Source organism: Camelus bactrianus, chromosome 6 (genome assembly GCF_048773025.1).
Source record: "Camelus bactrianus isolate YW-2024 breed Bactrian camel chromosome 6, ASM4877302v1, whole genome shotgun sequence".
Taxonomy (NCBI): domain Eukaryota; kingdom Metazoa; phylum Chordata; class Mammalia; order Artiodactyla; family Camelidae; genus Camelus; species Camelus bactrianus.
In genome coordinates this window covers 32,066,074-32,092,300 of record NC_133544.1, presented here as the reverse complement: position 1 = coordinate 32,092,300, position 26,227 = coordinate 32,066,074, and the positions used below count along the sequence as shown (strand labels likewise).

Here is a 26,227-nt window from a genome sequence, read left to right as displayed (position 1 = left end):
AGCCAGGGACTGGCCCTCAGGGACATCACCCACCCCATTTGCTCCCTGTCTGCAGGGTGCCCAGCTTCACACCCCTTCCAACTCCTCATCAACAAAGCTGCTCCTGCAGCTCGGTTCTAAGGTCCACCCCGACCAAGCCAACTGTGTGTAATGTGGAATTTATAATTAAGCCCAGACACACTAAGAGATATAGTAAAGGGCAATGAAAGAGGAAGAAAGCAGGTAAACTTTGAGGCTGATAAAATCACCTGACTTCTCTTTGCCATTTTTTTCTTTCCTTATTCCCATCTCTTTCCTGTCTTGAAGAGGAACACCTTTAATAAATGAGATGCTCACCCAGATCCTTGTTTTTCTTATTACGATCATAGTCTGGAGGGCTTGATTTGATCACATTACCAAATATGTCTTATAGAAAACATGATTCACCACCTGTCAACTCCCATTAACCAGAGACACTATAGACTTGACATCCAATTGACAGAAGCACCAGCACTACCAGTCCAAAGAAAGTGACAAATCGAAGAACTAATTGGACTTTTCTCCTTCCGTTGGTCCAAGAACAGCAATATTTCCTGTCAGCTGGATGAAAAAACCAAAGCTGGACTGTATTCTGGCCATAAATCCTCTTTCTTTCAAGCTCAAACGAGTTCAGGCCAGTGTTGGTCCCCAACCATGCAAGCCAACTGGATGCTGTTGAAGTCTCCTTGACTTCCAGCTCACGGCCGTCCTGCTGCCTCCTCGTACTATACCGGCACTCTCTGGAAACTGAAAGTCCAGGAAAATATCAGCCACTCCCGGACTGGACATTCGTTACCAGGAGAAACCCAAACCCACAGCTCTGGCTACCAACTCTTCAAGGGTTGTTAATCTAGCAGGAACTGGATCTACAAATGTTGCCCTGGATAACCCCATCCCTGCTGGGGTTTAAAAGCGTCTATCCAGTGAGCAAAGTTACCACCAGTGGTTTATCCACCCTCCTTGGCCCTGCTAGGCTGGGCTGAGCCCTTCGAACAAAAAGGGAACCGCTCTGGTCACTCCCAGTCTGCAGGCTCCTTCTCAGGCATCCACACAGGCCCAGTGGCCTCCAAAGGGCTTTTCCCTCCACCATCTTGGCCTCTGCAAGGGCAAGAAGACACCACCACCAAGAAGGATAAAATAAGTTTTTATTTATAGTCTTATAGTAAAGGGGGAAGCCTTAACTTGCAAGACAATTCTTCAGCAGTATGTACAACATACTTTTTATTTCCATGGAATGGAATCAAACACGGACTGAGACTACAGAGTATACACTAGAAATCAGCAAATGCAGGGAAGAGAGTAGGAAAAAGACAAAGAAATGAAGCTTAAACACACAAACCCTTCACTGGGATCTGCTGACCGCAGCCAGAACCAGGGCTGGATCACACAATGGGGATGGGTTCCAGGACAGTCGGAAGAGGAGTGGGGCGAGGGTGGGGAGGGGTCCGCACTGGGATGCGGGTTTAGTACCAGGTGAATCGCTCTTGGTATTTACATACAAAATCAGTTGGCTCTATTTCTTAGAAATACACACGGAAAGAAAGGAAGATTTGATCATTACTTTATGAATCTGTCGCTTTGCAATACCGACATCATCAGAAATAGGGACAATTCACTCAGATTCAAATTTCAGTAGCAGGAAATAAATATCAAAACATCATCACTGACCTCAATACAAAACCTCTACCCCACCGGATCCTCCCTCCTTGCCCCACCCCCCACTACCCCCGGCGGCTACCGCTTCACTGCTGCCATCCCCCCACAGACCACACGAGTGTCACGCGGCCCTCCCTAAGGCTGGCTGAGAGGAGCAGGAGTGAAACAGGCCAAAGAGTCTGCGCTGCAAATCTGTCCCCACTTCCTTTCATACCACAAACTTCTTCAAGGATCTGGTCTTTCAATAGGAGCGATAAATAGCTTTTTAGAAAAAAAAAAATCCTTAAAAAGAAGGGGGTATAATTCTGATTACTCCAAACTGGTCATCTTCTTAAAGTAGAGCAGTCCACAGATTCACAAAGTCTATCAAACAGAGGTGACGGTGGCCTGGGAGGAGAGGCCTGGGAGGGGCAGGAGCCCCCGGGCACGTGCCCGGCAGGGCTGGAGGAGCTGGTGGGTGGTCAGGACACCATGTGCTCAGAGGTCCGGCCGGCCGTCTGTCCTCCACAGAAAAAGCTGCCAAGTTGGGGTGTTTTGGTTTAAAAATTCCTGGTGGGGACAGGGAATCCCTGAAGGGAAACGTTAAAAAAAAAAAGTAGTGGAAATGGGGAAGGAGAACGAGAGCTGTTGTCCAAGAGCTTCTACGTAAAAATAAAATTAAAAAAACAAAAAGGAAAGAGAAAAAAATAGAGTCTCTTAAATGGTTCTGAGGGTTCTAAAGATGAACTGAAAGGAGGATAAGACGACGGAGGAGACAGACAGTTTTTATTGCTGGCCTGCCCCGCGGAGCTTAGCTGGCCTCCATCCGGAGCTTCTTCCTGCTTTGGGGCTCTTCGGGCTCCGACTCCGAGCTGGAGTCCGAGCCCCCATCGAAGGCAGAGATGGTGCTGCCCTTGGCGTTGGTGTAGAGGCTGTTGTCTGAGGAGGGGTAGTTGGTCTGCAGTTGGGCACTCGACCTCGCCTTCTCCAGTGCACGGACTGAAAGGCAACCAAGCGAGCGGGTTACAGCCTTCTGGAGACTGGGGGAGTAACCGAGTCACAGGTCAGGGTCCAGCCTGTTCTTCCGAAGGGCTTGCTGACCCCTGAGGCTCAGGGTGGCTCAGGAGTAACTCCCTTCCGGTGGCTGCTCCACCTGCATACTTCATTTCCCTCCTCCTTTCCCAGCCAGACCTGGGTGCCCAGCAGACACGGCTGGCCACTCTACAATGCCACCTAGCCCTAAAGAGAAGGCTTGCGATGTCACCATCCTGCCATGGAAGCCCAGTGTAGAGACAGGAGCCCAAGTTCCCTGTGGGACCCAGCAGTGCAGTAACAGAGAAGCTGGCCCGGCAGTGCCAGGCTCCACAAGGGTGTGAAGGCCACACGACAGCAGGAAAGGATGACATTAGACGTACCAGCCAAAGAAAGGTTTTGGCTTAGCTCTCATGTACAAGATCCACTTGGAAAGACAAGCTGGACACTTGGAAGCCAGTCACCAATACACACAGAATACCTGGGCCTTTCGACACGAAGCCCCTACATGCAGGCTGCTTGGCCCGGTAACCAACCCACTGCCGCCTCCCGCTGCCCCATCCCTCCTCAGTTCAGCTCATCTTGAGCCTGGAAGGTCAACCCATTTATTTTAGTTTAGTTTAGTTTATCTGAGGTGTTCTAACCCAGGTGGTTACTTGCATTTCCTTTTACTTGCATCTTCCATGAGGGAGGAAGAGAAGTGAATTCCCCAGGAACAAAGAACTTGATCAGCTCTCGCTTTCCCCTGTGGTTGTAGGAAAAGGCGGGTGTGAGCATTGGAGAACAGCACGGGCCTGGCCCATGTGCCCTGAGCGGACTACCATTGACAACGGGGAGTGCTCACTGGCCCTCAACACCTGGAGTCTCTGGTACTTGCACAGCACACTCCAATCCAAGGACCTCATAGCTCTTCGGAGACACCTGACCGCCAGGTGTGACCCCTACTACAAGCAGAGCACTGAGCCCCAAGAAGGGGAGAGAGCAGGTCAGAGAAAAGTCTCCAGATGCCTAGCCCCAAGACTCTACTGGTCCCTCACTGGCAGCTCAGGTCCTTCCTCAGGATGCTCTACCACTCAACTACTCGGGCCCGAGAAGAAGGGCCACAGCTGCTTACGAGCAATGCTCCGTAACTGGTCTGACTCTGCAGGCCCAGTGCGAAGCCCTGACCTGGCTGGAGCTCAGCAGGGCCAGCTGCCCCATAAGCTCCGCTGCTCACCTTGCTGCTCCAGGAGAGCATTCTGCCGCTTGAGGTCATCGATATCTTGCTGGTGTGTGTGGTTTTTCCTTCGCATATACTGGATATACTCTGTGGCTTTGTCTAGGATTTGGGCCCGGGATGCCTGTTGCAATACGAAAAAAAGCAAAGGGGACAAAATAAAGACCTAGTCCATGCAGTAAGGAAAGCATGCCTTTCAGCAACGACCGCATGAGGGGGCGGAAGCAGGAGGGTGACGAGGAACAAGGCTGAGGAAACAGCCAAAGTGCTACTGAGAATCTTTGGGCCAGCCAGGGCACCCCCTGCTTTACACAGCTTGCCGCACTGGCAATCTCTGGGAGAGGTAGCTTCACCAGGAACCCGAGGCTCAGAGAAGTTAACTGGTTTATTAAAAATCACCAGCTAAAAAGTGGTAGAGCCTGGATTCAAACTCGGGTCCATCTGACTCCTGAACTTGTGCCCCACCCATCTTCTTTGATTCTTTATGTTGTTTTCAAGTCTTCAGCCTGGCTATGTCTGAAAACGTTAAAATACTACTTAACTGAGAGCTTAGCCACTCACTCTTTGCTAAGGCCTGGCTGGTCCAGAAAGGTGGCTGGAGCTGGCTCATGATGGGCATGGGTACAGAGTTCTTCATCAAGGTCTTAGATCTCAGCCAAGTCCTCAGACTGTTGTTAACTAGTTCCAGCTGGGCCAGGCTGCTGTGTCACCACTTCAGTCTCTTTGGCTAAAGAGACTTTTGTGAAAGCTGTCAGAGCTTGATGTCAACACAGGAAGGGCATGAGATTGGGCCATTTCAGGAAGCGACCACACCTTTACCAAGGCTGTGGGTAGCCTCGGCACTGCCCTGTCAGAAGACGAATTAATAAGCTAATAAACCAGATGTCAGGTTACATGGCCCCTGGAGGTCGAACCTGCCCGGAAGATTCCCTCCAGGCTGCAAACCTGGCCGAAGTCAGCCATGGCCAGGCAGCCAACCAGCTAAACCGGCAGATGGTAGAAAGCCAAGAGAGCTGAAGCCCAAGGCAGGGTAGTCAGTCTAGCAGCCCAAGTGTGGCAGTCACGCCACCAAGGCTCCTGAGCAGTAGCAAAGCTTCCTAAATGGCAAAGAAAACAGACATGCTGACGCGAGCAAAACTCAATCCCCTTGTAGTAAATCCTGATTCAACTCCTAGACCTCAGCTGGGCTGAGTATCAGAGAGGTTTGGAAGGCCCGGGTTTATTCACCAGTCCTCATGAAGTCCGGGCTTTCCTCTTATAGCACCCTTAAGGTAATTTGCTCAAAAGGAAAATGTTCATATTCAACCATTTTTATCTGCTGCGGATTATATGTGAGACACTGAGCAGACACTGTGGGGAAACAAAATGTATTAGTCATGGCTTTTTTTGCCCAGAAGCTTACTTACTATTTCATTGAGTAGATAAACATATCTATAGACAAATCACAGGGCAGTACCAACAAGTGTAACTTGAGCAGTACAGATCAGAAAAGCCATGGGAAAGATGGCTCCTGGCGGGAGTGATCACCTTCTCTGTGCCAGGCACCCCAGGCTTGGCACACAAATGCTCCTATTGGAATCAGTGAACCCTGGGTTAGACTAAGGTGTACTTTGTGAGGAAGGGTCATTCTGGGCAGGGAGAAGAGCACAGGCAAGGACATGAGAGTGGGGAAAGAGCCAGGCGTATTTCTTTAGTTGACAAGTCAGCTTACGTAGGAAGAATGAGAGTACTGACAATGGGGCTTTTAACTCTGATTACAAGGCCACCTCAGAAGCTGTTTCCCATCTCTGCCAAAAGGAACTTATTATGGTTAATTATTAGGTGATAAAATGAAAAAAAAAAGGCACACATTTGGAAGGGACTAATTAAAATTATTACATTACTCTGCCTCTCTGGATGCTAGAGATGGGATTAAAAATAAGTACTGTAAGCCAAGACTGGAAGCAATCTGAATGGCCATTGACAGATGACTAGATTAAGAAGATGTGGTATATATATATATATATATATATATACACACCCCAACAAAATGGAATACTACTCAGCCATAAAAAAGAACGAAATAATGCCACCTGCAACAACATGGATGGACCTAGAGATGAGCATACTACGTGAAGTAAGTCAGAAAGAGAAAGACAAACGCCATATGGTATCACTTATATGTGGAATCAAAAAAAAAAAGACATAAGTGAACTTACTTACAAAACAGAAACTGATTCACAGATACAGAAAACAAACTTATGGTTACCAAAGGGGAAAGCAGGGAGTGATAAATTAGGAATTTGGGATTTGCAGATACAAAGCACTACGTATAAAATACACAAACAAGGTCCTACTATATTAGTACAGGGAACTATATTCAATATCTTGTAATAACCTATAATTTAAAAGAATATGAAAAAGAATACATACATAAATGTATGACTGAATCACTATGCCATACACCAGAAACTAACACAACATTGTAAATCAACAATACTTCAATTAAAAAAAAATCATTGTAGGATAGGTGGCAGGAGGCAGAGTAGGGAGAGGAGTTCAGGACCCAGGAGACAGGTGCCTTCTAGGCTCTCTCCTTAATGGGCCCTGTGACTATAAACAGTATTTCTCTCCATGGCTATTCCTTCTATGACTAGAAATTCTCTCAGACCCTGCTCAGCCCCCCAAATTCTATGTACTCCATCACTGATCTAATTGCTATGCATATTTACACCCCAGTCTCTCTTTAAATTCACCTGTTTTTTCTACCAACAATTCCCAGAAAGCAACATTAGCTTTAATTTAACTATTCACCTACATCTGGAATAAGGACAAAAAGCAAAATCTCTGAACAAGAGAGCACTTGCAAATGTTCAGTGATAATTTTCTAACGAATGACCACACTGAGTAGCAGCCTCTGTGCTACTAGTTTCTTCTTCACATATTTACACATGAAACCATGAAGTGAAAAGTCAGCAGCAAGCACAGCACAACCAACTAACGAGGGAGAAGGAACCCAACGAGCGATGGAAGTTCTTCCACTTCAAGGCAATTTTCAGATGAAGATAAAATCCATAGATGCTCAGAAAACAAGAGGTTCCCAAAGAAGGCCAGACTGGCATAACCCAGGGGGCCTCCAGAATGCTAACAAGCACAGCCTTTCCTCCACAAACCCCCTTGCCTAAGCTAAAGCACCCAGGCCACTTGGGATGCCCTGACTCCCCCCTTAGCAAGTCCAAAAAGCATGGTTCAGTTATTTTGCCCCCCTCCAGTGTACTCAACAAGAAGTTAAATATAGCAAGAAAAAATTAAAATACAAAATATAGAATTCCCCAAAATTGACATGTGCGTCTAGTGCAGGGAAGAAAAAGCAAAAGGTTGAAGGTTGAAATGCTAGACTCATCTAAAATCCCCTCCCAGCTTTACAAACCATACAAGATCATGTGACCAGCCAGCCACAGGGTCAAGGTGTAGGCAGGCCCTTCCTTGCCTTTATGAATTTACACTCTGAACAGTAAACATGAAGCCAACATGGCAGGGACTATGGAGGGGCGCTGGGCTTTCAGTTTCTGTTTTTTGAAACGTGCCCAGTCAGCTGAGTCAGCAATCTTCATGTGAGTGTCCGGAGCAGATAAAACCTGGTAGGTCAACATGCTCACAGATCGCTGTTGCCTTTGGGTACCAAGTAAGGACCTGAATAATTTCTTTCCTGCTAGTTTTTACAATCAGAAGGCACTACTTCTGATTCTGCCTTTCTAAGCAGAAACACCTCTCTTCAATGGTCTGGACACAGCCCGGAGACAGGATGGACTGTGATGAACTGTGGACTGAAGAGGTCCTGGGCCTTCTACGAAGCAATGTGAGTTAATGCACTGTGGCTCCTCGGGCCTCTCTTTCACCTCTGGGAGCCATGCAAAAAGCCAACCAATAACCTTCCAGATCTTGTTCCAGAGCCACAGCTGTACCCAGCAACACAAATGACGATGAGAATGGCAGCAGCTGAGTGCTTACCAAATGCCAGGCATCCACACACAACCTTCTGATGTATGGTTTCTATTTTATAAATGAGGAAACTAAGGCACAGAGCTGCAACTTGCCGGATGTTACACAACCAGTAGGTAAGAGTGAATGAAAACTTGAACCCAGGCCTCCAGGACACCCTGATTTTTGCAACACAGAGACTGTGGAACTAATAAAGATGATCAACAGAATTTGGAGAGTCGCAGCAGGAAGAAGACTATGAAAGGGACATGCAATCTGTTTATGAGAATGTCAATGAAGAGCCTGGTGATGGGGGTTCCTTGAAGGAGTGAGAGTTTATGTAAATCATCTCCACACAGGTAAGGGGTGCAGCATGAGTTGACGCTGAAGCCACGATGAAGATTGCTTTTCAGAGTTAGGTTGAAAAAATAAGGAATGAAAATAAAGTAGCTTGCAATAATCGCAGCATTAAAGAAAACTGTTTTTTTTTTCTTTTCTTTTAAAGGCAGGTGAAAACTTAACAGGCTTGTAGTAGAGAAGAAGCAACTACAGAGAAAAGCCTGAAGCTGCAAGATGGCTTGAGAACTGACTGAACCTGGGCCTGGGGGTGGGAAACGCTGGCTCCCCACACTGCTTGGCCGCATCACCTAAGAAGGGGGAGCCGAAATGGATGGTGAGAAGACCCAGGGTGGCCGAGGGGCCCACCAGGTTCCTGCCCCCTCTCCTGCTCCTGCCGCAGCTGCCGGCCTGTTTGCATCTCTGTCCAGAGCAGCGAGGAGATGCAGGAAGGGGCCTCCCCAGCTCCAGAGGCGCCCACCTGAGCAGAACTCTGCTTGGGAACATGTGTACCCACTTCATGCGCTGCAGCGAGAACAAAGCACGTATTTCACAAAAGGCCCCAAACCCAAGACTTTGATTCTAACTAGTACCTTTTAAAGGCCCCAAATGATTCTTGAAGTAGTTACCACCGATGTTTAGAATGACATCCAACGTGACTAAATCCTGTTTAAGCAGTGGTTCTCAAAATTTTTCATATAAGACAACAGTTGCACACATTTCTGGACTTGTAAATGTTCATGTTTGTGCAAAAACTCCAATTGTTTCCGAAAGCAGGTGAGGAGAGGTGAGGAAGAGAGTAGTACAAGACTGTCAACATTAGGAATACCACTGCTGTTCCCTAGGGTCCTAATGCTGACTGGAGAAACAGTCATCTTTGCCGTATTTATCATTTTTTCCTCCTCACTGTCAAAATCAGATCCTACTGGGCTAATGTTATGGCTGCCCTGTTCCCCCAAGAACCAAAATGCCATATCCTGAGGAAAGAAAAAAGAACTACTGCCTGACTTAGCAACTGACACGTTTTATTTTGCACTAGTTATTTTAAAGAAAATAAAATCATTATTTTCTGAAACCTGCACAAGCTTTTACACATAGTAAGGGAGGGGTAGGCAAAGCTGGTGTACATTTCCATTTGAATAAGCCATCTTCTGGAAACAAAAATTAAAGCATCTGCACAATAAATTGGGTCTGCATTAAACTAGTTCATTCCTAAATGGAACCCCTATCAATGCCAACAAGGGTGGCTGGAAGGCTGTGGGATCAGAACCAGACAGCCACATGGCCCCTTGAAGGTGTCCTCTGTAAGGCCCTTCCCGCACTGAAGGACCATTTTCTTGATTACTAGGAGAAGGCATAGGCCAGGAGACAGAAATTTATTTAAGGGTTACAATAGCCAAGACATGGAAACAGCCTAAATGTCCATCAACAGATGACTAGATAAAGATGTGGTATATTTATACAATGGAATACTATTCAGCCATAAAAACCAACAACATAACACCATTTGTAGCAACATGGATGTTCCTGGAGAATGTCATTCTAAGTGAAGTAAGCCAGAAAGAGAAAGAAAAATACCATATGAGATCCCTCATATGTGGAATCTAAACAACAAAACAAAACAAAACAAATACAGAACAGAAATAGACTCACAGACATAGAATACAAACTTGTGGTTCCCAAGGGGGCAGGGGGTGGGAAGGGACAGACTGGGATTTCAACATGCATAATAGATAAATAAGATTATACTGTATAGCACAGGGAAATACATACAAGATCTTATGGTAGCTCACAGAGAAAAAAATGTGACAATGAATGTATACATGTTCATGTATAACTGAAAAATTGTGCTCTACACTGGAATTTGACACAACATTGTAAAATGATTATAAATCAATAAAAAATGTTAAAAAAAAAAGGTTAACACAAATCATGTTTCAAACTTTGTATTCGTTTATCCTGTGTCCTTGGTAGTTTCAAATGAAGGTGTGACATTTCCCCATCAAACTCTGACTGTGAGAGATGAGCACATGGAGAGGAAATATAACTAGTAAGTAAACATGTGGAAAAGGATTTAATCTCACAGGTAATAAACAAAATACAAAATTAATTACTGCCTTTTGCCTACTAAATTAGTCACCCCTCCCGCTAAAAAAAAATTCAGTAATGGTAAAACTAGCACTCTCAAAACAATACCAAGACTAGTCTTTAGAATTTGCTTGAAAAAGAAAGAAAGGAAAGAAACAAGATTTGAAAACAATCCTCCTAGAAAGCATTCTGGCAACACACAGCAAAAAACCCAGATGTTCCTTCCCCAGACCCAGCAACCCAACTTCCAGGAATCAATTCTATGGAAACAGCCACATGCACCATGATGTTCATCACTACATTACTCATAAAATTAAAAAACTGGAGGCAACCTAAATGGTCAACAGAAACATGCCTAATGGCTAAATATGAACATTATTACTTGGGGAAGGGGCATGTTATGTGAAAACATAAAGAAAGCTATAGCATTTACCCACATAAAGCACATACATAAAGAGACCAAAGGGAAATATACAGATTGATAATACTATTATTTTCTTGCTGCTTAGACTCAATCAATAAATACATGGATTTAATAATAGCAGCTTTTTGGGGGAGGAAAGAAAGCAGGTGAGTTTGTTTGACATACACTTTAAGATAGCACCCGATTTCAGTTATATTAAAATGGGGTGTGGGATGGGGGAAATGTATCTTTGAACTGCACTGTCCAGCACGACAGCCACTAGCCAGATGTGGCTAATAAGCTTTGAAATGTAACTAGTCTGAATTGAGATGTGCTGTAAGTATAAAATATACCCAAGATCTTCAAGACAGTGCAAGAAAATAACATAAAATAACATTAGTAATTTTTAATTATTGATTATATATTGAAGTCATACTTATTTTTGCATATTAAATAAAATATATTGTTAAAATTAATTTCACCTGCTATTTTACTTTTTTTACTGTGTCAAAGTAGAAAATTTAACTGTATTTAAATCAAATTGTATTTAAAATGTGTGTGTGACTCACATTAAACTTCCACAGGAAAGATGGTGCTTATCTTAGAATCAAAATAAAGGAAAGGTTGTAGTCGTGTTAGAGGAAAGGAGGGGCTATTTTTCTTCTTCCCATTTTTCTAAAGTTTTTGCAATTTTGTTAGAGGGGAAAAAAAGAAAAAGAAATGCTAGAGGGAAGGCCTAGTAACTAATCCTTATCCTTTCAAATCTCCAGATCGAAAAGCGATAGGTGAGGTTCCTGGCTCTCCTGTCCTCTCTACAGAACTGAGTCCTCCCCAGTCTGCAATGCAGAGACTTCTAGATGGACGGACAAGGCTCCTGCCCTCAGGGAGTGCACCCTTCAGTTAGGGATAAGATTTTCAGAGAAAAAAGACAGACACCGGAGAGGCCCTATAAAGGGCCACTGGGGTGTCAGGGGGAGTGATAACCCAGGGTTCTCAGGGTGGTCATGCAGTTGATACGGGCCTTGAAGGTGGGCAGGTGGAGATACACTGGCAGGGGAGGCCCAGGCGTGGGGGAAACAGATGAAGGCATGTGGGTAGGAAACAGCGTGTGGGCTGGTGAGCCCTTGTAAGTGGGTCTCTTCACCATGAAACCTCAATGTCATCTGGGTGGTGAAGCTGGAGTTGGATCTTGATGAAAGGAAAGGACTCTGACAAATCTGAAAATGACATTTCTGAGGAAACAGAGGAGGGTGCACACTGCTTCACAAAAGGGGAACGAGCAGGAAAAGCAGGAGGGCAACCTGGGCACCTTGGTCAGAGAACATGGAACGCCAATCTTTCCTTGATGGGCATGGAAAAGCTCTTGGAGGTCTTGGCAGCATGAAATACAGTTAACAAAGAATCCAATGAATTAATACATTCACAGTTGCTGAGACTGGAGCTTAAGGGATACCTGGGCAACTATGGGCAATAATTTAAGATGTAGAAAATTTAAGAAGAAAAGAATTGCCCAGGTTGGAGTCTGGCCAGGTAACAGCCCTGATGAGTAATGAGGTGAAATGGGAAGGGCTGTGGTTGACATTTTATTTAAAAAATAATCCCTTTAGCAGCCCAGAGATGATGTCTGGAAACAGTGCTGCTGAATGAACTGCCTGCCTTTAAGGATGTCCACCAGAGTGAGCCTCTCCCGTGAAGCGAGACCACGTGTACAGGCGGCTTCCTTCCTTCAGTTAACAAACACTCACTCTGCTCCATACTGTGTGCCAGACACTGAGGGAAGAAATACGACCAAAAGATGTTCTCCCTGCCTTCGGTACTTACTATGGTGTAGTGTGGGAGACAGGCAGACAGTCCTCAAGTAACCACACAAACGTACGTACAATGACAACGGAGATAAATGCCCTGGTCACAGTGCTGAGTGGGTTTTACAGTTCTTACAGCTGAAAGTCAGTCTCCCTGTTATGTTCCCTGATACAAGGGAGCTATGTGGTTTCAACATCTATCTGTTAAAGAAACCAGGCTTCACTGAAGATGAAACAAATTAGCTCCATGTTTTAACCTCTTATTCGATGCTCAGCAAGTTATCTTACTATTGTTAACTGGTACATAGAATCCTCCCTCCAGCAAGAGAGCAAGACCCTCAAGAGTAGACACCACATACTAGACCTTTTAAATTACGGCACTCATATTTAAACAGGTGAGCACAAGCACGTTGGCTGGTGCCGTTTTCATTAAAGAGCTGAGCAAGCCCACTTTTCCTCTGGCGCTCTCACCTCGCAGCTGGTTCTGGGGACCTACCATGAGCCAAAGCCTGTGACAAGAGCTGGAAGAGGCAGTGCCTTCATAGTCTCACCCCGAATGAAGGAATTCTGAACTTAATGCTGACTAGAAGAAACCCTGTTTTTCTTTATTTTTACTTTAGGTTAAAATCTCTCTTTAACATAACAAAGCTCTATCCAGAAAGGAGAAATCCAGAATACAACTGGCTGAGAGAGCAATGAAGTACGATAAACAGGCATTTAGGAAGAGACTTAAAAGATGAGAAATTACTATAAATCACTGTTTCGTCACACATGGCAATGCTGAGACAGAACCTTCTACCACTAAAGTCAACCATGCTAAGGAGACACTGTGATTGGATGCAATCACTCTGGCTCAGGTGCTGGGGCTAACTTACGAGGGGAGGGCAGAATTATACCCCCATGTAAAGGCAAACTGATGAGCTGGTCACCAGGTTTGCTCCCCACGTAACATGCCCTAGTATCCAACTTAGCACCCTTAAAACAAAGGATAATTCTGTTCAAGAACAGTAATTTCCTCCTTTGAAAAACAGAAGCTGTTCTAGCCCTTACTCCCGTACTCTGGTTGACCGGCTGATGGTTCTAATTCCATCCCATCTTTCCCGGTGGGCTCCACGTCCAGTTGAAAAACTGTAAGGGAAACAAAAGACTCATGCAACAAGAGATCAAGAGTCCACTGTGAACACTGTGACTTAGGGCAAAACTCAACTGGACTGTCAAGTATATAATGATCTATTTCCCAGAGTAGCTATGTGGACTCAGACAAATTTATAAACTTTCAATGACCCCTTAACTCTGCACTTCAGTGTTGCCTACATACGCTACCTCAGGGGAAAATATTTTAGTAGTAACCCTAGTATGACTGACTGCCAAGATTACTGGCCCTATCCAGGGGAAGCTCCCAATATAAAGACAAAAGTATTTAAGCAAGACTTCTTTAAAATATCCTTAAATTGTTTACCCCTATGGTGTGGCAGAAAGATCAAACTTGGTGATGGGCAGTCCTGAGTTTTAGTCCCTGACCAGCTATAGACTGGGGTCGCGATCTGAGCCTGTTTCCCCATCTCTGACACAGTAATGAAGGCGGGAGCACCAGCAGTAGTAACTGTCCAATAATAATCGTATATACTCACCTCAGAGAACTGCCGTGCAGATTTAATTACAACATAGATGTTAGTTAACACTGGTTTTTTTTACTTAAGCAAAAGGTGATTATTCTTTATTTTTATTTTATAGTGGAAATATAGGAAACAAAAGATAAATAGAGTTTGGGTCTCACATTTAAATTTGTTTGACTTTTTTTAAAGTATAAGTGTCTCCCATTCTTGGTTGGGATCCAATTCAATCAGTATTAGTTTCTCTTAAAAAGAAAAAAACAAAATGCTTAAAACATGTATGACAGAGAATCCAAATACTAAGTGAGAAGTCACCTTGAACATAAAGGAGATTGGGGGGCCTTTCTATCAAGCATCTAAGCACCCTAAAACTCACAGGATAATGTCAGAACCCTAATTACTGCAATCCCAATCAAGAATTAGCCAATTTCCTTTGGTTCAAATACCACTTTTTAAAAATTGCAACATTTAGTGAGAACTCGGAAGTTTGAGAGACCAAAGTATTCTGTTAGCCTCCCCGCAGCACCTGTGAAAGAGTGGTGGCAGACAAGAACAGTGAAGACTGTGGAATATAGTGGGAAGGGGCTGGGGTTCAACCAGAGCCAACAGCCATTTCCTTTATTCACGCTCAGCATGAACATTAGGACTGGAACACACACAAAAGTTCCGAAATCAGAAAGGCACCTGGTAAACTCCCACTGGGGCTTTGCTGACAGGCTTTATCAGACCTGGCTCCTTGACCACTCCTCTCCTCTGGTCCTGCTGCTTCTCTGACCTCATCTCCTGCCACCGTCCCTTCGCTTACCCTCCTTCAGCCAGTCTGGCCTATATCCCTGACAGGTCCAGGAATGCTCCTAGGTTCCGGCCCCTGGGCTATTCCACTTCCACTCCCTTGCCTGGAACGCTCATCACCAGAAAGATGCGTGGTTCTTTCCTTCACCTCCTTCAAGTCTTCACTCAAATATTGCCTTGCCAGTATGTTTTGTTTTTTTTTTTGTCTGCCCTAATAAAAACCACAATCCTTCCTTTCCTGTTTAATTTTCTCCTTAGCATTTCCCTGACATACTATACATATACTTGATTATTAGCTCATTTTCTATCTTTTCCACCAGATTAAGAGCTTTTGCTTTTGTCTATTTTGTTCATTGTTGTACTCCCAGCATGCAGAACAGTGCCTAGAATACAGCAGACTTCAATAAATATTTGTTGAATGGAGTAAGTGAATAAATGAATGGGCCACAATGAACGACAACTATTCCGTTTGTAAGGTTACCAAATTCAAACTGTCAACTTCCTTGAAGAAAGGATACAGCAGGATTGATGACATTGTGATTTTTAAGGACTTAAGGAAGAACGTTATGGCAACGTAAAATAGACTGGATAAGTAAAAAGGTATAGTTGAGCTCTTATGACTGGCCTCTCCCATAGTGTTCCCAAGCAAGAATCCCTAGGAATCACCTGACTGCTGGTGGTAAGTACAGATCTCCAGGCCTGCCTCAGAAAGACAGATTCAGTAGTCATTATGATCGGGGTGGTCCACAGGCTGCTTCTTGGGAAACACTGCTGTGGCGCTGCTCCTAGTTAGATGTTAGCTCTTGTCCATTTACTTCCCCAAAGCCCTTTAAATTGACACCATGGCATATGAATAAGCACTGACTGTCAACGGTTCAGACAAGCATAAGAGATAATCCTTTGCACGTGTGTACTTTGTCTAAAAGGGTGAGTCTCTCCCCATCATAAAGATTCCCTGTGGTGCTTAGACAGTGTTGTACCCAGGAATGTTGTTATTCCAGGTAAGTACCTTGGTCCAAGGCCATTAAACTAAGTCCACACTAAGTAGGCCTAACCCATGGCAGATTCTGGTTTTGCAATACTAGGTATTCACATGGCTTGTTTTATTTTTTTCATAGAGGTCAGACCTACCTCATGCTTTAGCCACAGAGCCACACCTTAGATAAGGTATAAGGCACATGACTTACCAGAGTGGCAGTATAAACAAAATGAAACCATAATGATCCCAAATTTAATTCTGAATAACCAAACAACCCCAGGACTCCCACCACAGAGCTAAGTCAGGAAAGCCATTCAAAGCATACCTGAGTGCAATAATTTTTCTTAAAATGGTTGCTTCTTTAAACATTGGCTTATTGAACCAAACCAAACCAAAACAAACAAACAAAAACAACCACACACAAGACACACAGGTCCCCTTCCACATCTGCCACTTATACCACTGAACTGCTGCACAGAGTGGCCAGTCATCCTGTGAGTTAAGGATGGAACTAACTGTGCAAACAGATGTTTTCTCCAAATTCCGAGGAGTGACCCTAATCCACAGGCCTCTTACTCAAAGCTTCCAACTTTGTTTTTCAAATGCAGAAACAGCTGGTGCCTACCTCTCTAGGGAAAAAAGTTTCTGGAAGGCCACCAAATGGGTAGAGGGAGAGAGAAGAGCAGCTATTTTTTTCTCCCATTTCTCACGAACATGTCTCTTTACTCAAGTTTTTCACTCCGGCCCCACATCTAAAATGCTCTTTACATGCCTTTGAAATAACAGCTGTTGGATTGGGAGCTCACTGGTGTCCAGGTTGGTTCACATACACTCCTGGGACATTTCACTTAAAATAAGTACTAACTTTGAACCACATGAAAGGAATTCTCATGGAGGTCTAGGGAACCACTGACCTCAGGAATCCTTAGTGTTATCCCAAAATACTGTATGCTCTTTATACTATATTATATAGTTATAATTTCCTGAATGAGTAATTTATCACATGTGCTGCTAATTTTAAGAGGTAACTCCTACTGCTGTCTTAATAAGCATCTCCATTATATCTGGTATCGCTTGCTAAGGATGAACTAGAGTGGGTAAGGTGTGTGATGACCCCCACAAAGAGTCAAAGATTAAGGAAACCATGTCACCTGAATATTCCTGACTCAATTTCTTTCCAGATAGGTGAGTGCCCTGCTAAGCCTCACAGCAAGTTCCAAGCTAGTAGTGGTTAACTGGCCCTCTCAATAAACTCACCTTCTCTCCTTGGAGTGATGGGACCGAGTCCCGCAAACTGTGAAAGCTGTCTTTGATGTGGTCCCTACGTTTTCGTTCCAGTGCATTATGGTGAGCCCGTTTGTCAGCCTGGAAGAACAGGAGAAAGAGCACATTAGCGATGTCACTCCTTCTGCTTGGCACAGGTGGGTGGGTACAGCCTGGAGTATATGCTGTCAGCGCTGTCCCAGGCGATTGGACAGGGAAGGATTTGTCGAGGTGGGCAGTTAGGAGTCTCCAGAATTAGGCTCTGCTAAAGGGGGAGAAAGGGGTGAGCAAGGCTTGCGACAGGAACATCCAAAGTAGCTCGATGCATCCAGCTCATGCATAAGTAAAATAAAAGTTATTCACGGGGACAAAGTGTGACTCTCCTGCAACACCAGTCTTCTCCTACAGCTTACTTATGTGACAAAACAGCCGCCAGTCCATGGCTGGGAGGTAACCAGGGAAAAGCTGCAGTGGGCCCCTTCGTAAGATGTGATCAACCCCACTGTAAGAGATTCCTCATGGTGGGCGCCCAGGGAAGGAGTCAGGTCACTGGTACAGTGCTTCTTTCCACGTAAAACCTATCACCATGAGTCTGTTCTCGTCTCCAGCTCACTAAAAGGTACTAGTTTAAGTCCTTCATGCCAAATCATACAATAAAAACTAAAACCTCTAGAAAACCCAGATGCATGAACCTGAAATTATGACAAAGCTGATAAAGATGCCAACTGCATTCTGAGCTCCTATTTTTTAAAGTGTACGAAGGTGCTACCCTGCCAAAGGAATCCCGACAGAGGCTGCCAGAAAGGCAGTTCTTAGACAGCAAACCTGACACCCAAACGCTCGGAATAAATTTCCTCAGGTACCTGTGGCAGGTCATATGTATTTGGCAGTACATAAATACCCACAGACCAAAGTCTTTATCCTGTCCTGCTCAGAATCACAAAGAACAACAATCAGCTGGAGAGGGACAGAGACTGCCACCAAACCGGGAATGGCAAAAATACACTGACTTTAGGCAGAAGAGACAGCGCTGGACAACACTGCAGAACTTCGGCAGGTCCCCACTAAAGACGCAACCCTCCAATGGAGCACAGACGCTTACTCAGCCTAAAGCAAGAACTTCATCACATCTGCACTCTGGGAACTGTAGGAAATACTAAACTCTGAGGACTTACCGTGAGTACAAGGTTGCACTGAGCTAACCTAAAGAGGAAGTCAGTGTGTAGGAAGTTTAGTTAGCTTTAATCTCCCCAGAGTACCAGGAATTTTAAAAATGAAGCAATAAGAGTAAGTAACCTGGCTTAGCACAAGAATACCTCAAATGAATCCGTGTACTAAACAAGATGTTTGGACAGAAGTTGATAAAGACAAGAGCTGTGGGGATGAGTGGACTTGAAATTCTCGTATCTAATCCTAAAGGTCTGAGTCATTACAGAGGAAGAAGAGGCTGGGAGCAGCTGTGGTAATTTCAGTCACTTCCTGGTCTCTCAAGCACAACACCTCACCTATAGCCCTGCTGCACCGGACACATGGTTCCCATCACGGCCACCGTTCTCCATGGCATGGCACTCACTTTCAGGGCAGACGCCCAGGACACTTCTAAAGCTCTCCTAATCTTGTGATGTCTGGATTAACTGTAAAATGAGTGTCTGCTGAACTCCAGGGATATACAGAATTTCCGGGGAAACTGAGGGAATCTTCAGATAACCTGAGGCTAGAGGTAGTACGCTGTATCAGACAGCGTTAGAGCAAGAAAACAGCAGATGCCTTCTATCAGCACTATGAAATAGCTTGAAGGAGTTACACATAGTGCAGTACCTAGCCCTCTTCTAGCTTACTGTTCGCTCTGGACATCTACACAGGTTAAGCTGGGCTGGGTTCTAAGCTGAACCAGACCTATAGACTTAGAAGGCTGCGAGATGGCATTTGGCATCTATCTGTCTCTCCTGTGTTTGCTACATACTCCCTAGTTGGTTTATTTACATGCAAATTAATCGCCCAGCTTTGGTCTCCAGCAGCAGCCCGAGATACTCCTGTCTACTAAATCACCCTGATTCCTGGCCCTCCTCCCAGCTTAAGAGCTGTGCACAGAAGCAGTGACACCAGTTACCCACAATCCCTCTTGTTGATACAAATAAAATTCTAATTGTCTGTTTTCTTTCTGGGAGAGCCCTGCAAATCTCAAACAGCTAGAATCAAGTTGGACTTGGTTTCACTCAGGCCTGAACTAGAGGGGTGGAGCTAAGTATAATCTCACACCAAAATCATCCCCACAATGCACTCTCCCCTTCCCATTCACTGAGCCCTGAAAGGACTCAAATGGACGAGTCTTTCGGTTAGAGGACCGTAAGTGAACTTGGCTGTGGACCATCAGCAGAAATCTTGGCTTCTCATCTGGGGAGCCAGCCAAGTTTGAGAAGTTGGCTCAACAAGGAAAGGCAGCAGTCCACTGGTAGAAAGCCTGGGCTGGGGACTGTTGTTCTCAAAGCAGTGGATGGAATTTCTGTGGTGGTTCCAGGCCCAATTTAACTAGCAGAAGAGTGGAATCTTAGACCAATCCCTGCTGCCATGTCCGTCCCCAAGCTGCTACGCTTAACCAGAGTCCCTTTCAAAGCTCTCAGAGACAATGGCAACGATGCAGTTTTTTCCTTCTCCAGCCTCATTTGAAAAGAGTAAGTTAAAAACATGCAGAACTAACATGCCTCATTCCAGGCAACTCTGAACTAAATAATACCTCTAGTGGCTTTAAAGAACATATGAAAAAAACCTTTACAGAAGACCGAGAATTGTTTGGGAAACATTTCCAAACCACAGATCCATCCATCCTGAAGGATGACTCTCCCCCTACCCTCAATTCATCCAAATGGAGGGGCCAGTTGCCAGGCTTATCACTGCTTTGTTAACTATCTTTGTTTGCTGGCAACCCTTTTTGAAAAGACCAAGAGTTGGGAATGTAAAAATCTGGGTGAAGACTCCCAGTGCAAGGCATCTGAAATCCGCCCACAATGCAAAACTAGTTAATTTTTTTTTTAAGTGGGAAAAGGCCAAACAACTGTGTCCTGAACAAATAAAGCTCAACTCAGATGAGCCAACCTTCTCTCACCTGTACTAAGATGTTTGATAGTGAAAATGGATGGTACTGAACAAATTCTAGGAGACAACAGGGGCATTCTCAGGCTGTACAGCAGGCCCTCAAATACCTCCCCGATACACGCTCTGAGAGCAGTGGCTGGATGCTGTCACTCTTTAAGTACCCTGGATTTGCAGTTTCTGTAGAAAACCCCTCCTTCAGGGGATCCCAGGCTAAAAGAAACACTAAGGGGCTGTGTGATACTGCAGACTGGCCCACAGATGCTGAACAGGAACTTCTGCACCAAATCGCTTCCAGCTTTGACATCTCTGCCAAGGTTTTTATTCAGTCTCTCAGTTTTATTTCTACCAAACTTTCCATACTGGCAGCCAGAATAAAAATCACCTACAATTTGTCCATCTCTGACACTAACAAACACGCGTTATCTTAAGTGTTGTTAAATGTTGAAGGCAAACATTATTTTGTTAGCCAAGAAGTTGTTAAACTGGCAGGAGGTCATTCAAGCTAAAGAGGGCTGTTCAAAATTGAGGGAATTTCTTTAAATAGTTTCCTCTGAACTTATTGCATAGAGAATACAGTTTCCTTCAAGGCATTATTACATCAGTCAACAACATTATTCCCTCCAAATTCTAGGTAGGCAAATAGCATGGGGAAATAAATGCTCTGTTATCCAAAGATGCACAAGGTTATCCAGAACAATGTCATTTCTTGCAAGCTACCTGACACCTAACCCAGCTCATAAAGGGGAATCTTCTCAATTCCAATATAGAAAATTCTCAGCATATATGGAATTATAGTTGCTCACTAAACATTTATTGCCTGTTAAGAAATTTAAAGGCTATTATTTTAGAAGGAAGATAGTATTGCTTATGATTATTAATAAGCTACTCTTATAAAACACCAACACCAGAAATACTCAAAATTCTCACCAGAAAAGATCTATTTAGTACTTCTGATGGGAAGTAGATAGGATATATAAAACTGAACTTCTAAGCAACTTAATTCATTTTAATTAATGTGATAGTTTCATGAAATAATGGGCAGCTAGGGTGAGAAATTCACGAAGGTCCCTAACAGGGAGATAAAAATCGCAACTTTCCAACACCTCTCCTGCTTGAAGCTGATTGCCTGGAATATATTTCTAACATCTAATAAACACATACGTTTTAAAGGCCTTTCAAAAAAAGTCACTTGGGGCTGAAAAAAACTTGGAAATGCTATTGTCCAAATACGTCATCACACTATAGCTGTCTTCCTTGATCAACTATTCTACTATTACCGGCATTTGGAAAAAGACTGTTAAATCTAAGAACACCCTTCAACAGGCAATTTTAGAAACCAAGCCTGCCATTTCTGCATCACTGTCAACACTCTAAGCAGATATAAAGTACATATATCACGTAGCACTTTTGCCACACAACTAATTCCAGGTAAAACAGACAGGAGTTTCCTGAGTAAATTCCAATCTCAAAGGTAACCAAGCTCATTCCCTTCTGAATATACTGCAATTCCTAAAGAAACAAAGAGCTCTGGGAGGTTAAAAATATTTCATACGAGAAAGGTCCACAAGTGGAACTGCACAGATGCTTCTAACCCCCACTAATAGGTGTACTGTAACTGAAACACATGCAGCTGTCACTAAGGATAAGCTGAAAAAGAACTTGGGCTTCCTGACTAACACACTAACCCTAAGTTTCTTGTATAATTTCATTCCTTCCAAAAAAAAAAAAAAATTCCCAAACAGAAATAAAGATCACTTTGCATGAAATACACCTGCCCTAGAAAATTATCTTTGAAATGCACTATTTTCCCTCCAAAAATTAAAATAACATCAGTGGGATTCTGAGATGAATTAAATTTAATAATAAAAATTATTTTGGGGGGTTACCTCCTTTAACAAAGTTTACTGGTCACTGGAGAAGCTGTTTTCCGTTTGCACTGAGGCAATAGAAAAAAAAAACTTGTCAAATCAGTTTCACTTTCTGTTACAGTTAGCCTCACGTCCTAACTCTGCTCTTGCTGAGTATCCTATATTGCTTATGCACTAAGGCCGCAGCTATTGTAGTGACATTATAAAACATGAATGAGTGTCTCTTTTTTATACTAGGGCCCACAGAACCTTTCACAAGTAACTTTTTAAAAGTTCTTCGGCAGTCCTAAATATTTGGTTGTTCACGGTCCACATCTTTCTCTGAACTAAGGCAAAGCTTAAGAACAGTTTCCCCCAAATTTTAAAAATACATTTATCTATACTGAATGTCAGGAAATAAAGATGTATTCACAGAGAAAAAAATCCTTTGATCCTACATGTTTGTGTTAATTGCTTAAAATGCTATTAAGTTCGTCTATCGCTTCTTCTCTCCATGCTGTTGTGATTATCTTGCAACAGATACTTAAACAACTTCCTACGTAGATATGTCAAATTAAAAACAAAGGGTCAAACTCACCCCCTTTGCCCACCTCAGCAAATCAAAGGGAAAAATCCTAGGTACCTAAACACCAAACTGAAAATATCCAGATGAAACAATGACACTAGCATTTTAGGAGAGTGGAACATTTTAATAATTTAATAAAACAATTTACATTAACAGCCACGTGGATGGATATTTTGAAAAGCAGAAAGCTCTCAAAAACTGGAAGCCAAAATTTCACAAAGAAAAATTTTCTCTCACTGGAAAGCCAATGTAATTCCAATTTAAATAATGGTTCTACAAAGGAAGCCTAAACAATTCCTATCGTCCAACCCTTATTAAGCCCTAGGGCAGATTTTATAACTTGAGACTTGGAGGAAAAAAATGTTTTAAATACGATGGGTCCCAAACATCAAACTCCATCCTCACACTTTTAAAGATAATAGTAACTGAAAAAAAGGAACTGAATTTTCAAATAGATATACTAATAGGAGATATTTCAAATACTTCAAAAGTATTGTCAAATACTTCAAGGAAAAATAAAACAAACTCTTTTTTAGTGACTATCACCCAGGGATAATCTAAACACATTTTTTTCTAAATGTCCATCTGCTTGGACAACTTGCAGAATCCTTGCTCTAATGAAGAGCAGGTACAGGTAAGAGGGCTTGCTTTTATCCTGTGGTAATTAAATTCTTAAACCAGAGGTCTCAAAGTGGCATCCTGCAAATTTTAACAAACTCCTAAGCAACGTGATTGTCCCATACATTATTAGAAAACTCAGAGAGCTAACACAAAAATCTTTGGTTTCTAATCTTTCTTTTAAAATAGGAAGATCAGGCAACACTGAGCCTTAATTTCCACATAATAAAATCCCATGGGACTTTGGTGGCTGCCTTTTTAGAAGAGATATGGGCTCTCTGGTACCCTAATCCTCACCTCTGCTCTCTACTTTATCCCTATCTCACTGCTAGGGCCCCCTGGAAGCATCTAAATTTTTGACTCCCATTCTACATACTTCCTACTATTCCCATCTATTCCTTCTATTCAAACAATAGACGCTGTGATATACTCATTCCTCATTACCTCTGATTGTGATTTATTTTGTATCTATTCTTTTTTTTCTTCCTCTATTCATGGAACCCACAAGTACTGCTTCAGACTCCAAATACATGAGATTAGCGTCTACCTAAATCCATAAAACCATCTACTGAGAACATGAAAATCATAACTCTGAGAAATTATTGATAACACTGTAAGGTCTCAACCACCACCTCTTAGCAAACCCCTCTCTGCAACACCACTTTTCTTCAACCATTCTATCAAACAGACCACAATAAGCTGCTGAATGTGACATGTTCACTTCAATCTCTGGCTCCTCTACATTTCCAATTTCTGTAGGATACGAGGTTGTGCTAGATTCCATAGTTCTACAGCAGTCACATGACTTCTGGTTAAAGGTGATTACTGCATGTGGCTTCAACTTCACATAACTATGCACAAATACGGTTTAGAACCTACTTGTTCCTAAGTAAACCTGACCACTTTTCCCTGAAATAATACTACAGTCTACTTCAGAATGATGTATTTCTCATTTCCCACTTGTATAGTGACAGCTAGAGCCCCCATCTGAAAACTACAGAATTCATTTCCTTGCATACAGCTCCTCTCACTCACCTACAGTCATTGGAACTTATCACTTTAGAATCTAGAATTATGAGATTTGCAAACCGACTCCCCCATCCCCACCTAAGAACCCCAGAACAAGGCCCCACCTCACCTTAGCGGTTAACAGGAGAGTTTACTACAATATTAAAAGTAACAGAACGATCTCCTTTTCTCTCTGACCCCAAAAAGGACTAGAACTGAACGGAAATGAAAATGAAATGGAGAGTAGGAGACGTACCGCAGATTGAAACCTCGGTTGCTCTTCCTGGAATAAGAGAGAAAAAAAAATAGAAAATATAGAAGTTATTTTTACACTTCACATTCAATAATAAGAAAGAAAATGCCGGCGGCGGAGGAAGCGGCGGGTGGGGAGTCAGCCCTACCCTCCTCCCTCCCCAACCCACGCCCCCATCCCCCCCTAGCGGGATCCGGTAGCGGGGCTGGGGGGGGGGGGGTCCCGAGCGCCGCCCCTCCTTCCGGGATCCGACCCGGGCCAGAGAAGGGTCCAGAGCACTGTCTCCTCCCCTTGCACCCAGCTTAGGACATCTCGGCACTCCCACTCCCTCTCCGCCCTCCCTCACCCCCCAGGATCCGCGGGTCACGGGAGGAGGGGGGCGCGCGCTGAGGAGGCAAGTCCTGAGCGCCGTCCCCTTCCCTAGGATCCGGACAATGGGATCCCGGACGCACCCCGTCCCTGTCCCCCAGACCCTGAGCGGGACAGAGTGGGAACCGGAGGCCGCAGCACCCTCCTCCACGGGGGGAGGTGGGGGTCCCAGAGGCCGCGTGTCTCCTCCCCACCTCCAGTCCCAGAAGGCCGCTCCGGCCAGGAGCCCGGAGGGGAGTGAGCCGGGAGCGCGACGGAGGCGGTCCTGGCCCAGGGGGAGAAGGGGAAGGAGTTGGCGGCTGCTCGGCCCCCTACCGCCGTCGCCCCACTGAGAACCCCGGCCGCTGTCCCCGCCTGACAACCCGCACGGGAAGGAAGAAGCCCCGGGACTCACGTCGCTCTCCACCTCGATGTCATCGTTATCGCTCATTTCCTACGGCCCAGGGAGCGGCCACTGCAGCGGCGGCAGGGAAGGGGGAGGGGTGGAGGGGAGGGGGAAATCACCGACAACAACAAGCCGAGTCCCCCCCCACACACACTCACTCACTCACTCACTCACTCGCTCTCTCACTCACACACACACACACACACACACACACAAACACGGGCGAGAACCACCTCCTCACTGCAGCACCGGATCAACGGCGGCACGCACGCCCGGTCGGCCCCCTGCCACGTGACCAGGCTCGTCACGCTGGGGCAGCCGAGACTTGTAGTTCTCGTCCCTTTAACTGACGGCCCAGCTAGCTCCAGAAAAACTACAAATCCCAGAAGGAACTGCATCCAGTTGTCGCCAGCCCAGATTGTTGACGGAGTCCAGAGCGCCTGCGTGTCCCGTGGAGGGGGGCGGAGACAGAAGCGGCGTGGTGCCTGCTGGGAGTCGTAGTCCACAGACCGCGAGTTGTCAGGAGATTTGCTTCCCGAAGCAGCAGAGGTGGCTGCTGGGAAGACAGGACACGTGGAGGGAGCTGGGGCTCCTGGAGCCGGGCACCGTCTGAGCTCCGGGCGCCGGGCCCAGGGGACAGGGTGGAGGCTCTGGAGGAGTAGCCGGCTGCCTAAATAACGCTGCTTCTTCTTGATGTGACTGGTTTTACTTTGTCTTCTAGATGCCTGAGTCGCTCCGAGTTGCGTCCTGGGACGTAACCCGTCTGCTGGGGGGGATCCCGCTACAGCGGACTAGGGAACGCGGCTCCAAATGCCCACGCGGACCTTTGGGATCTAGCTGTGGGGAGGTATCAATAGCAGTTGTTAAATGGTGTTACAGGACAGGCAAGATGACCGGCTTCGCTGAGGGACCGCTCCCAGCCAGGAGAATC

At 44.7% G+C, this 26,227-nt stretch overlaps 1 protein-coding gene across 3 annotated transcripts; it reads right to left on the bottom strand.

The window, feature by feature from the left end:
• Positions 1-1,146: 1,146 nt before the first annotated feature.
• On the bottom strand, positions 1,147-25,585 carry MAX (MYC associated factor X). 3 transcript variants are annotated; one of them, XM_010962269.3, is made up of 5 exons: positions 25,306-25,585; positions 24,546-24,572; positions 17,132-17,239; positions 3,902-4,025; positions 1,147-2,652 (listed from the first exon to the last, which is right to left on the bottom strand). In XM_010962269.3, the coding sequence occupies exons 1-5, from the start codon at positions 25,339-25,341 to the stop codon at positions 2,465-2,467; spliced, it is 483 nt and encodes a 160-aa protein (XP_010960571.1). In that variant the 5' UTR covers positions 25,342-25,585; the 3' UTR covers positions 1,147-2,464. The 3 variants fall into 3 exon arrangements, with proteins under 3 accessions (XP_010960571.1, XP_010960572.1, XP_074221480.1); XM_010962270.2 differs by lacking the exon at positions 24,546-24,572 and having other exon boundaries at positions 25,306-25,584; XM_074365379.1 differs by lacking the exons at positions 24,546-24,572; positions 25,306-25,585 and adding an exon at positions 3,346-3,430 and having other exon boundaries at positions 17,132-17,147.
• Between the last annotated feature and the right edge of the window lie 642 nt (positions 25,586-26,227).